Source organism: Bos indicus x Bos taurus, chromosome 14 (genome assembly GCF_003369695.1).
Source record: "Bos indicus x Bos taurus breed Angus x Brahman F1 hybrid chromosome 14, Bos_hybrid_MaternalHap_v2.0, whole genome shotgun sequence".
NCBI lineage: Eukaryota > Metazoa > Chordata > Mammalia > Artiodactyla > Bovidae > Bos > Bos indicus x Bos taurus.
This window is the reverse complement of record NC_040089.1, coordinates 27,326,207-27,340,370: the sequence shown is the minus strand read 5'-3', so window position 1 is coordinate 27,340,370 and position 14,164 is coordinate 27,326,207. Positions and strand designations below refer to the sequence as shown.

The 14,164-nt window shown below is 42.1% G+C and overlaps 1 protein-coding gene across 8 annotated transcripts in view; it reads left to right on the top strand.

The window, feature by feature from the left end:
- ASPH (aspartate beta-hydroxylase) overlaps positions 1-14,164 on the top strand; it is a 169,155-nt gene that overhangs the window by 138,025 nt on the left and 16,966 nt on the right. For all 8 annotated transcript variants that reach the window (XM_027561051.1, XM_027561050.1, XM_027561047.1 and 5 more), the window contains one exon: positions 12,437-12,572. In XM_027561051.1, the coding sequence (XP_027416852.1) occupies positions 12,437-12,572 (136 nt within the window). The remainder of the gene's footprint in view (positions 1-12,436; positions 12,573-14,164) is intronic.

Sequence of the window (14,164 nt, the reverse complement as noted above, 5' to 3'; positions counted from 1 at the left end):
AATATAGTGATTCAATATGTTTGCTGTACTCCATTAAGATATTACCAGATAACGGCTATAATTCCTTATGCTATACAGTACATCCTTGTTGCCTATTTTATACATAGTGGTTTGTATCTCTTGGTGCCATATTCCTATCTTGCCCCTCGTGCTCCCCTCTCCCCATTAGTTTGTTTTCTGCATCTGTGAGTCTGTTTCTGTTATATTCATTTCTTTATGTTCCACACATACATGATAACACAGTGTTTCTCTTTCTCTGTCTGATTTATTTCACTATGTATGATAGTTTCTAGGTCCATACATGTCACTGCAAATGTCAGAATTTTTATTCTTTTCTGTGGCTGAGTAGTATTCCATTTTTACATAGAATAGAATATTATATATATCTAGTCCTGTGTGGATGGCAATACAGTGAAGCGGTTTAGAGCATCTCCTCCATAGCCACACTCCCTGCTTTTGAATTTTTGATCTCATTCCCTACTAGCTCTGTGACAGTGAACAACACTTCTTCATGCTTCACTTCATTGTGCAAAGTGCCTGTGGAAATAGTGCTTGTTGCATGGCTGTTCATTTAACAAGTAGGAAGTGCTCTATAAACATCAGTTATTGTGATGATTTATAATTTTAATTTATGTATTAACTTGTTTTCGTAGGGAAATATTTTCTAGTTTCTAAGAAATATCAGAGAGCCAATTTTGAAATTTTATATACTATTGAAATAACAACATAACAGCTAACCTATGTGAAATCTTACCTGTAATCCATGTGCTGAGCACTTTTGTATATAATATTTCTAACCTTTACTCTTTAAGATGGGTATTATTGTACCCACTTATATTTGAGTAAATAAGGACTAGAGAAGTTAAGAAATTTGCCCAAGGTCTTATATTTAATAAGTCAGGGCTAGGGGACTTCGTTGGAGGTCCAGTGGCTAAGACTCTGCTCCCAGTGCAGGGGGCATAAGTTTGATCCCTGGTCAGGGAAGTAGATCCCACATGCTACAACTAAGAGCTTGCATGGCACACGGCGCAGCCAAAAAAATAAGTCAGAGCTGGGACTAGGACTGAGGTCTCCTTTTCCTCGGGTCCCTGCCACTATACCCTCTAAGTCACTGAGGTCTGCTCTTGTGTCTCATGTTCTTCTTTTAGCCAATTAAGTCTTTATTTCAAAATTCCATTTCTCTGGGTTTGATTTCAGCCCTGCCTGTTTCAAGCTCTGCTTCACTAAGAGGAAAAGAAAAGCCAGTCCTGGGCATTAATCACAGGGTCCGCAGCGGCATAGAATCTCAGTCAGCCTGTGCTTTGTGATTGTAAAGTTAGCTTGACTTTGCAAACTACATTTATTTGCAGAAATGTTAATATTGTACATGTTGCGACTTTAAAAAAAAGAAATAGTTTCAAGTGACCATTTGCCAGTGATGACTATGACAAGGCAGAACCTTCTATGTGAGGGAACCCAGGGGCCAAGACCACTTAGTTGACAAACACTTGCTCATCAAGATTTTCTTCCATTTTCAAATCACAGACGTGACTATTATGGATCATGAATCATCACCCAGGCATTCATACTGTAAACTGGAAACCTTTTAGATGGGATAGCTGCCGTGTTTGGCCGAGATCCTTTTGGAATAATTACCCAAATTCTCACTCTTAGGTAACAGTTAACTACCACTCAGTGCACATTTTCATTTAAATTATTCTCATTGTATGTTCCAGTGAGCTGTAGAGTGCAATTTTGTTGAAGGCACAGGACAATGTTCAGCAAAATGTATCATCTGTGTTTTTCCATTGTGTTGAATTGTCATTGTTCGCTTTATTGTGTAGCTGGCAATTTGGCAATTCTGTGCACCAGGGGTGTTAAGAGGCTGTGTAGCTCCATGAAAAAAATTGAGAGAAAAAGAGCCCAGTAGAGTTTTTTCTTTTAGGTATATGTTCATTAAAACTTAGTAATTTTTTGCCCAAATAACAAATACAAAAACCCTAAGTGGCTTGGAGGTATTTAACATAGAAATTGAAACAAAAATGGATGAATGTGTTTCTAGATTATAAATAGAAAAGGGAAAAGAAATCTCTTCCAGTAAGACAAAAGCCACCCTACTTAAGACTTTTGCTCCTTTTTTTTTTTAAGATTAACTTTTTGATCCGATTTATTTAATGGAAACATACATGCATTGAAATCACTGTCATAACATGGAGAAAGCAATGAGAGCCAATAGCGACTGAAAACCATAGTTCAGAATAACCCTTTTCTATTTTATTCCCTGCTACCTAACTGTGCGTTCATCACTGGAAAAGGGGAGATTCTTACATCCTTTTTCTGAGATTTTCAAAGCGCCTGCTCTGATGTAAATCCATAGCGTCACAGACAAGTTTCCCTTCTTCACACTGTGGTTTTCTTACAGTTGGAGACGCGCCCATAAAACCTGCCAGTGCTGTGACACTGCCTAAGAACGACTGATTAAAATGGTACTCTTCCTGGCATTCCCTCAGACTATGGCTTTTATTAATTAAGAAGTCCATTGTGTATGAATAATGCCACCTGGACAAAATTAAAAACTAATACGGGAGTACATTAGTGGTTCAACATTTGTATCTGTGTGATTCAATATTTGAAATATTTTCACTGAACTGCTTTTGAAATAAATTGGATTGAGACAGAAGCAAAAGTGTCAGATTTACAGTGAAATTAAGCTGTAAAGTAAGAGGATTATCAATTTTATAGGAGAGTAAGTATCATAGTAGTAAGAAGTTCTGAAAGCAGTCCCTAAAGATTAATATAATAGTTTAATCCTGTTTTTCTAAATCAGACTTTACACTTTTGAAATCCGAAGGTATTTTCACTGAAAATGACGACAAAATGACCAGGGAGTGCAGAGAATTTACAGAATTTGATGGCTGTGTGATTTAAAGGGAGACTTCAGAAACAGATTAGCTTTGCTCTCTGCTCTGACTCCTTGGAAAAGTTATTTTGCCCAGGTGAGACTCAGTTTCTTTCTCTCCAAATGTGAAATAATTGCCTCAGTTCCTCCTCTCCTACAAGGTGCAAAAGCAAAACACAACAAAACCCCACCATCAAGGATGTTTCCATGTGGGTTTAAACGTGAGCCCTTACTGAGAGCCGACACTCTGCTAAGGTTAGAGAAGGGCATGTGATGCCAGTTATGGCAACATACCAAAAAGATGACATGTTTGAAATTCTTTGAAGGACCTTTCTGGCTGTCCAGTGGTTAAGATTTCACCCTCCAGATGCAGGCTCCTCTGTCCATGGGATTCTCCAGGCAAGAATACTGGAGTGGGTTGCTGTGTCCTCCTCCAGGAGATCTTCCCAACCCAGGGATCACACCCACGTCTCCTACATTGCAGGTGGATTCTTTACCACTAAGCCACCGGGGAAGCCCCCTTTTCAGTTTTTTACAAATGCCTAAAAATTGGCTTTGTCTCTGATCCTCCTTCCAGTACAGTGTTTGACTTACAGTCCAGGACACTCCATTGCAAGCCACATCTGGAGGTTAGTACAACATTTGCAGTTTCAAAATTTTTGATCAAGTACGTCATGATCCATATCTTAACATACATACATACTGATTGATGTGTTAAAGATACATGTGCATGTATACATAATAGATTATGTGCTTATCCATTTATCAGTGGTTTGTTTTATATAAACAGAACGTCTCTCTGTCTGATTTGCAGCCCCTTGAGATTAGGGACTTTGGGGTTTTTACTCCCTCAGGACACAGCGGGGTGCACTGTTCCTTGTAGGTAGAGCAGAGATGGGACAACAGAACGTTATTTCCCCTCTTACCTTCTCCTGACTGCGGACGTTGGCTGGTGTCCCTGCCAGCCTGGACTAGAGCAGAGGGCTCTCTGAGTCCTTGAAGACCTCAGGCTGGCTGTCTCTCCTGGCAACCTGGACAACCTTTTCTCCTTGCTTCGAGGAGAAGAAATTCTTTTCCTCCCACTCTTCAGAAAGAGTGAAGTTCAGTCCTCCAAGACTCTTCTCTTACCCTGTACTCGACACTTTATGTCATCCTTTTCCTTTGGTAAAGATAATGAGAGACTGAATATACAGAAGGCAATGGCCAAGCCATTTATAGAAATGGAATCAACCCCCCATCTGTAGCAAACTGCCAGGGAAACCAACCCCTTTTCTATAATAAATAGCCCAGGAGGCCAGCCTACTGTGAACCAGATGGCAGCAAGCCAGATTATTATCTCCAGTGACAATCCTGGAAGCCGAACAGTAACTTCTGTTATCATTCTGCCCAAATATCCAGGACTTGATTAATAACTGGCAGCTCTCCTAATTTTTGTCCCCATTTCCAACCTGGCACCAACCAGAGAAAGTCAAATATGCTCCCCTAATCAATCACTTGTGTCTCAGACGGTAAAGAATCTACCTGCAATGCAGGAGACCCAGGTTTGATCCTTGGGTTGGGAAGATCCCCTGGAGAAGGGAATGGCAACCCACCCAGTGTTCTTGCCTGAGAAATTCTATGGACAGAGGAGCTGTGGGGTTGCAAAGAGTCGGACACAACTGAGTGACTAAGACGCACACCAATCACTAGGGCTTCCCTGGTGGCTCAGTGGTTAGGAATCCACCTGCCAGGTTTGATCCTGGGTTGGGAAGATTCCCTGAAGAAGGAAATGGCAACCCACTCCAGTGTTCTTGCCTGAGAAATTCTATGGACAGAGGAGCCTAGAGAGCAAAGAATCAGACACGACTTAGAGAATGAACAACAACCAATCACTAGAACAGGCTCAGATGGTAAAGCCTCTGTCTACAATGCGGGAGACCCGGGTTTGATCCTTGGGTCAGGAAGATCCCCTGGAGAAGGAAATGGCAACCCATTCCAGTACTATTGCCTGGAAAATCCCATGGATGGAAGAGCCTGGTAGGCTACAGTCTATGGGGTCGCAAAGAGTCGGACACGACTGAGTGACTTAACTTCTGTTAAGCCTGCCTACAGCTTCCCCAGGCCAACAGCCTCCGATCAGGGCTTCCCTCCATGAAACCTTCCCTTTTTCACTAGAAAGTTTTCCCATGCCCAGACACAGGTGATGGTGGCAGACTCCCTTGCTCCAGCAAGCTCTGAATACACAGACTTTGCTTTTCTCATTTGATTGGTGTTTGTTTATTTCCCAATAGGAAATGTCAGATGTTTTCCTTTATTTTTATATTCGAACTTGAAAAACTGGAGATCTGATTAAAATGCATTAGGAACCAGCACGAGATTGCTTCATCAATGCTACTAATTTCCCAAGATTTTATTAAAATCAGTTTGCTGTGGGAGCATTGCACTTCCTATGGTGTTTTCTTGGATTTCATAACTTCAGCTCAGCACTCAGGGGGCTGCCCCTCTACCCTTCTATATTCTCTCAAAGGCAGAGGACACTGCTACCCATGTCCTTTCATCACGGTATAAAGTATAGGCATGTTTTAGCCAAGATTTAAGTAAGCTGACTTTATCTCTAAAAAATCAGATCTGGAATTCCTAAAATAGTTAACTAACAAACATGTCTTAGACAATTAGGTAAAAAGGGTATACATTTTACTAATGAACCACTGTTATCAATTCATTCTAACTCTGGTTTAATGTGGAAACTTGGCCTGGAATAGTCTTGGATCACTTGCCTTCTCTCAGTTTGGAGTCAGGACTTTTCAAGGTACAAACAACTCTGGGACTTCTGCCAGTGTCTGCGTTTGCCCGTAGTTACTTATCTAACCTTGCTTAGGCTTATCTTGTATTGTGTTTTGTCCACATGTTAAACATGTATCTCTTTCTGATTTTTTCCATGACTGTGTTTTGTTTTGCTGCAATAGATTTACTGGCGTACTGATCCCCTCCCATCTGCTGTTGGCTTTCTCAGCTGGGTCCAGTTTTAACCTGAATCTGCATTAATGTTACACGTTGAACTGTGTCCCCTCAAACTTATATATTGAATTCCTATTCCCACAAATATGACTGTACTAGGAAATAGGACCTTTAAGGAGATAAAGTTAAAATGAGGCCATTAGGGTGAGCCCTAATCTGATATGACTAGTATCTTTATTAGAAAAGGAAATTTGGACACACAGGAATGTCTGAGCACACAGAAGAAAGACCATATAAGAACACAGAAAGTATCCGTCCACAAGCTGGGGAGAGAGGATTCAAAAGAAACCAAACCTGTTGTTGTTCAGTCGCTAAGTTGTAGCCGACTCCTTGTGAGCCTATGGACTGCAGTAGGCCAGGCTTCCCTGTCCTTCACTATCTCCTGGAGTTTGCTCAGATTCATGTCCATTGAGTCCGTGATGCCATCCAATCATCTCATCCTTTGTCACCCCCTTCTCCTGCCCTCAATCTTTTCCAGCATCAGGATATTTTCCAACAAGTCAGCTTTTCACATCAGGTGGCCAAAGTATTGGAGCTTCAGCTTCAGCATCAGTCCTTCCAATGAATGTTCAAAAGCTTATTTCCTTTAGGATTGACTGGTTTGAACTCTTTGCTGTCCAAAAGCTTACCTAGAAATTATTCACTGGCTAGAATCCTGTACATAGTCAAGCCTTCAATCAAGGGTAAGAACAACTTCAGTTCAGTTCAGTTCAGTCACTCAGTCGTGTCCGACTCTGCGACCCCATGAATCGCAGCACGCCAGGCCTCCCTGTCTATCACCAATACCTGGAGTTCACTCAGACTCACATCCATCGAGTCAGTGATGCCATCCAGTCATCTCATCCTCTGTCGTCCCCTTCTCCTCCTGCCCCCAATCCCTCCCAGCATCAGAGTCTTTTCCAGTGAGTCAACTCTTCGCATGAGGTGGCCAAAGTACTGGAGTTTCAGCTTCAGCATCACTCCTTCCAAAGAAATCCCAGGGCTGATCTCCTTCAGAATGGACTGGTTGGATCTCCTTGCAGTCCAAGGGACTCTCAAGAGTCTTCTCCAACACCACAGTTCAAAAGCATCAATTCTTCGGCACTCAGCTTTCTTCACAGTCCAACTCTCACATCCATACATGACTACTGGAAAAACCATAGCCTTGACTAGACAGACCTTTGTTAGCAAAGTAATGTCTCTGCTTTTGAATATGCTATCTAGGTTGGTCATAACTTTCCTTCCAAGGAGTAAGCGTCTTTTAATTTCATGGCTGCAATCACCATCTGCAGTGATTTTGGAGCCCCCCAAAATAAAGTCTGACACTGTTTCCACTGTTTCCCCATCTATTTCCCATGAAGTGGTGGGACCAGATGCCATGATCTTCATTTTCTGAATGTTGAGCTTTAACCAACTTTTTCACTCTCCACTTTCACTTCCATCAAGAGGCTTTTTAGTTCCTCTTCACTTTCTGCCATAAGGGTGGTGTCATCTGCATATCTGAGGTTATTGATATTTCTCCCGGCAGTCTTGATTCCAGCTTGTGCTTCTTCCGATTAGTTAAAAAGAGAATGACCAATACCATATGATATCACTTATCTGTGGAATCTAAAAAAATGACACAAATATATCTATGAAACAGAAACAGACACGGACATAGAGAACAAATTTGTGGTTGTTCATGGGGAGGGGGTTTAGGGGAGGGGAAGATTGGGTTGTTGGGATTAGCAGATGAAAACTATTATATATAGGATGGACGAACAGCAAGATCCTACTGTATAACACGGACAACTACATTCAATATCTTGTGATAAACCATAATGGAAAAGAACATATATATATGTAAACTGAATCACTTTGTTATACAGAAGAAATTAATGCAACATTATAAATCAACTGTACTTTCAATGAAATTAAAAAAAAAAGAATAACCAGATATTTATAGAAATTCAGTTTTACCTGCAGTGTGTGTCCTTTCTCAGGAACACACATAATCCTTTATTCAGATTAGAATTGAGTAATTAGGGAGCCTCATACTGGGCAGAAGTCAAGAGAAGTTCTTGATGACAGTGGTCCAGCAAGCCCAGACACCACCCAGTTCAGAGCAGAGCAAAGCAGATGGCTGCTGTAGGGTATCTTCAGAGAAAGAGCTTATATGATGTTTTGGCAAAAGGTAGCATAGTATCAAGAGATTTTACAGCACACTTTCAGGGCCATAAAGAAGAAGCAGTGTTAAGGGCGTTAGAAAATCAAGCCAAAGGAAAGGAGGCAGAATTTATATATGCTGCATGTGAAACGAAGTATATTTGTTACAACTCAATAAAACTCAAATGGGAGTTTACTCAAATGTGTGAAAGGTTTGTGAAATGACCTGAATTGCTAGATGGAGAAGAAGAAAAAGAAGACATCAGATTTGTTCCCTTCCCTGGTAGAAAATGAGTGATAAAGTCTAGAATTAATAAATCAAGAGATAGCAGTATAAATACATTATTTACATGGAAGCAGGTAAAACTGAGAAAAAATATTTAAAGCACTTAGCTGGGGACTGGACTCGAAGAGTGGAGAAAACTTGAGTAAGAGACTGCTGCTTTCATGATAAAACTTGTAGTAATATTTCACTGTTTAAAAATGTGTATTTCTTGGGACTTCCCTGGTGGTCCAGTGGCTAAGACTCTGAGCTCCCAGTGCAGGGGGCCCAGGTTCGATCCCTGGTCAGGGAGCTAGATCCCACATGCTACAACTAAGACCCAGAGCAGCCAAATAAATAAATAGATTAAAAAAAAAAAAAAAATACTTATATAAAAAAAAAAAAAAATGTGTATTTCTTGATAGAATGAACATAGCAAGTGAAATAGCAAATGAAGCAACTGACAAACAACTCATCTCAAAAATATACAAGCAACTCCTACAGCTCAACTCCAGAAAAATAAATGACCCAATCAAAAAATGGGCCAAAGAACTAAATAGACATTTCTCCAAAGAAGACGTACAGATGGCTAACAAACACATGAAAAGATGCTCAACATCACTCATTATCAGAGAAATGCAAATCAAAACCACTATGAGGTACCATTTCACGCCAGTCAGAATGGCTGCGATCCACAAGTCTACAGGCAATAAATGCTGGAGAGGGTGTGGAGAAAAGGGAACTCTCTTACACTGTTGGTGGGAATGCAAACTAGTACAGCCACTATGGAGAACTGTGTGGAGATTCCTTAAAAAACTGGAAATAGAACTGCCTTATGATCCAGCAATCCCACTGCTGGGCATACACACTGAGGAAACCAGAAGGGAAAGAGACACGTGTACCCCAATGTTCATCACAGCACTGTTTATAATAGCCAGGACATGGAAGCAACCTAGATGCCCATCAGCAGATGAATGGATAAGAAAGCTGTGGTACATATACACAATGGAGTATTACTCAGCCATTAAAAAGAATACATTTGAATCAGTTCTAATGAGATGGATGAAACTGGAACCTATTATACAGAGTGAAGTAAGCCAGAAAGAAAAACACCGATACAGTATAATAACGCATATATATGGGATTTAGAAAGACGGTAACAATAACCCTGTGTACGAGACAGCAAACGAGACACTGATGTATAGATCAGTCTTATGGACTCTGTGGGAGAGGGAGAGGGTGGGGAGATTTGGGAGAATGGCATTGAAACATGTATAATATCATGTATGAAACGAGTTGCCAGTCCAGGTTCGATGCACGATACTGGATGCTTGGGGCTGGTGCACTGGGACGACCCAGAGGGAGGATACGGGGAGGGAGGAGGGAGGAGGGAGGAGGGTTCAGGATAGGGGGAACACATGTATACCTGTGGCGGATTCATTTCGATATTTGGCAAAACTAATACAATATTGTAAAGTTTAAAAATAAAATTAAAAAAAAATATATTGGAATGAAAAGAAAAAAAAAAAAAAAAGGAATTAGTTTGGCTTTAGTTTGCACCTCTAAAGCTTTCTGCAAGAAATCAGTGTTAGGAGAAGCCTTTAAAAATAGAACTTCGTCTAATTTGATGTTGAAGAAAAAAGTATGCCATCTAAGTGGAGTGAGCAGAATAACTGCAGAAAGAGGAAACCAGCATGCACAACCATCATGCACTGGAAGGAGGGGGAGGATTAAGGAGAGCTGGCTGCACAGGGTGGGATTAATGAGGCTTGAAACTGGGAAGTCCATTTATAGTTGAGTGGAGTGCCCAATATAGCTGAGGTTTAACTGAAAGGCAAGTGCTGATGATGGGTTTATGAGGCCACGAAGCATTGTGAAAACAAACAGATCTCTGTTTGCTAAAGTCTGTGTAGTCAGAGGAAAAAAATGTGAATCAGAAGCTGCTGTCTTCTGGGCAACCAACCCAAATACCAACACTATGAATCTCTCTTTTCAGTTTTACAAAATGAATGAATGTAGGGTCAAGAAAGTAATATTTCAGAGGAGAATGTAGGCATGGCCTGCTCTGTGCAAGCCTTCAGGTTCCTGTTGGAATTTCCTAAAAAATTGAGTTATATGCCAAGTCAGAAGACTAATGATACTATTACAGAAAAGATACATTTCTCCTCTTTTCTCCCCCTTCCTTCTCCTTTTCCTTGTCCTTCCTCCCTCCCCTGCCTCACTCCCCACCTCTTCCTTTGTTCTCTCTCTCTCTATGTCGCTCGTGCATGCACACAAGAAAAAATTTTATTTGGCCTTTAATTCCTGTAACCATTAAATTTTTACAGTGTGGTACCTTGGTTTGTGCTTGAAAATGCCATTCCCAGGACCCATTCCAGGTTCCCTCCCCCCATGCTCAAAAAAAAGACTCTTTTTGGTGTCTTTCCAAAACCAAAAAACATTCCCAAGTGCATTCATTAAGCATGCTTGCTTAATTGCTCAGTTGTGTCCAACTCTGTGCAACCCCATGGACTGTAGCCCTCCAGGCTCCTCTTGTCCATGGGATTCGCCAGGCAAGAACACTGGAGTGGCTTGCCATTTCCTACTCCAGGGGATCTTCCTGAACCAGGGATCAAACCCGCGTCTCTTGTGTCTCCTGCCTTGGCAGGTGGATTCTTTACCACTGAGCCACCTTCAAGCACAATAATTACTTTGCTAGAAAAAGTGGCTCTGTTGAACACGGAGGGGGTCGTGATGGTTCTGTTCTCTGTGTGTTTCATCAAGTCACCGTGTAGAACTGTGTAGTCTCTGGTTAGCCCAGTTTTCCCCAGCCATCAGATGTGCGCTCCCGTTGAGGTGTGCCCAGTACCCAGTCAGGGAACACCTTGTTCCACCAGTACCTTGCCCAGTGTCTGTCAACATCACAGTGGGGACCCATGGCCACCCTGCTGCCTCAGAGCAGGGCAGGGCCCCGAGCCCTCTGCAGTCTGACCACCTCCTTCCACAGATGCCCCAGAGGTGATGGGCGGGGGGACCACAGTGCCAGTTTCTGGCGCTAGACTGTGAGTCCCTGGACTCAGTCACTGTGCAAGTCCCCTGTCATCCCTCAGGACAGCAGTCTCCACAACACCCACAGTGCACATCCTTCCAGTTGTCAGATTCTGCCTCCAAGTACTGAGCTCTAGAGAGAACATGCCAGTGGCTGTTTCATGATAAATAAATAAAGGGAAAAAGTCAACGTCTGTGCAGCATTTGCTCAGCAGATTGAGGAGTCAGTGGTGCCGCCACTGGAGTGTTTCCAGTTGGGGACCAGCTGGGAGACCATGCACCCCTTTGCTCCTTTCAGCCTTGAGTCTGTCATCCAGCGCCTCTGTGCAAACAAGAAAAAATTTAAGTCACTACTGCTCATGGAAAAGTCTCTCAGCCTAGGGGGACCCTGGGGAGAGGAGGCAGGAGGGGGTGGAATGACACTTCACATGTAAAAGACAGCGTGCTCTTAAGGAAATTTTAAAAATTTGTATTTAGTGATGTAATCACTTTAACATTTTCCCTAGGGCTTCATGCCCTATTTTAGGAACAAAAGATCAGCTCTTTCCAAAGATGCCCCTAAAATCAGCTTTCAAAAGAAATGAAAGAAGATTCTAAAATACCAAGAGGGCAGAGAGGAGAGCCTGACGTATGAGGCACCCACCAATGGACTCATTTGAAAAGTAATTCCATGTGTTAGAGCAGCAATTCTCCCGTCAGTGTGGCAGTTTAACAAGAATCGACAGATTCATCTCATAGCTTGAACAAGTTACAATAGCTGCAGGGAGTGTTGGCGATTTAGGTGCATTCAGGATGGGATGAGTGTCTTGGATGGGCTTCCCAGGTGATGCTACTGGTAACGAACCTGCCTGCGAATGCAGGTAGACTTAAGAGACATGGGTTCAACCCCTGAGTTGGGAAGATACCCCTGGAGGAGGGCATGGCGACTCACTCCAGTATTCTTACCTGGAGAATCCCACGGACAGAGGAGCCTGGCGGGCTACAGTCCATGGAGTCACAAAGAGTCAGACACAACTTAGCCACTAAACAACAAATCTAGACGAGAGGGAAATTTTCATTACTTATTAATCAGACAAACGAACAAAAAGCTGAATGTCACTTTAAGGTGTATTATCAGGCATATTTTCAGTCCAGAATCTTCTCTCTAGTCCTTAGAAAGAAACTGGAAGTTAATCAGAGATGAAGGCCTTGCAGCGATGGATAGAACCCATGGCCTCTTCCTGCCTGAAGATGAGAACCTGAGGGAAAAGGGTGACTGGAGTCAGTTTACGCTGTGGCAGCAAGGTGAGCGCCTGACTTCCTGATGATTCTCTGTGACCTGATGGGAAAGGGTGGGGCGGGGCCCTTCTGGGAATACTTCACAGAGCCTGGGAAACCCAGATTATCAAAATCTGTTCATTGCGTCTTAAAATGTATGAACACTCATTTATGTGTGTGTGTGTGCATGCAAATTCATAGTTTTATATATGCATATGTTGTATTTGGATATATAACGTGTTTGGGTTTTCCTGGTCTTTCCTGTTTAATGATATGTTACAAAGAGTAGTCCTACTGTATAGATGTAACTGAAAAGCCCACCATGGGTACCTTACAAAAGGGCTTCCCTGGGCCTCCTTTGCATCTGTCCCATGGAAACGCATCCCAACATGAGAGCTGTTAGGGGTGATGAACACCAGAGGGACAACTCAGTAAAAGCTAGTGTCTGAGCTCCTCAAGAATAGGAACAAGGGACTTCCCTGGTTGCCCAGTGGTTGAGAATCCACCTGCCAATGCAGGGGAGATGGGTTCGATGATCTCTGGTCCAAGAAGATCTCACATGTTGCAGAGCAAGTAAGTCCCTTTGCTGCAACTACTGAAGCCCGCTCTCAAGCTTGGGCTCCGCAGCAAGACAAGCCACCGCAACGAGAAGCACGCGCACCGCAACTGGAGAGTAGCCCTCACTCACCACAGCTAGAGAAAAGCCAAGCAGAGCAGTGAAGACACAGTGCAGCCAAAAGGAAATTAAAACAAAAAGAACAGGAAGGGGTTCACAGTCAATGTACCATTCCCTGAGCTGAACCCAGGCCCAGGTACACACCCCACTCTGTGTGTGTCCAATGAGTTAATATCAATCTGTCCTCAAAATGAGAAGCATTGAATTTTATCTTTAAAGCACTCTCCAACTCTCTTGAAAATTCAAATTAACCTGGGTTAACAATAGCTGTACAAAAGTAAATCCATTCTGAAGACTACCCAGCACGTGTCTCACACCTTTAGCTGCAGAAAATAAAGTAGAGGATGGTTTATACTGTGGGACAAATAAGCACCATCCTTTGTGTTAGTATGCTTTCAGCATAATGAAGGTTTACATGTCAGAGAAAGAAGAACAACTTCAATAATATTTTCAGGGAAAAGTCCATAAGAAGAGAGATCACAGGATTTCAAGTGACTCTGTCAGCTTTTTTCCAACAAGACTTTTTTAAGCAGAGCCATAGTAAGGTCAATATGTGAACAGCATGCTAATTTTTGTCTATCGGCATCTCACTAAATGAATCAATTCTGTTGGCTGTAAGCGTTCACCAGTTCATCCGATGCCTCCATTCCATTCACATCTCATGCTTCATAGTACCTACAGAGTTTCCTAGAATAAGGCTTCAGAATCGTGCGCATCCTGGAGGTAATTTTTGGGAACCATACTCTCTGCTAAAGCCATGTGCTTTAATAAATTGAAATACGCAAAGCATTGTAGGGCATATAAGAACATTAAACAAAAGGAAATAAATAATGGAGACAGTTTGGTTGGTGGCAACCAAATTATTTGGTTTGACTTTTAATGTTTGGGTGTATTTTTTTAAAAATTTCAACTGTAGCAAAATACACATAACTTAAAAATTTAG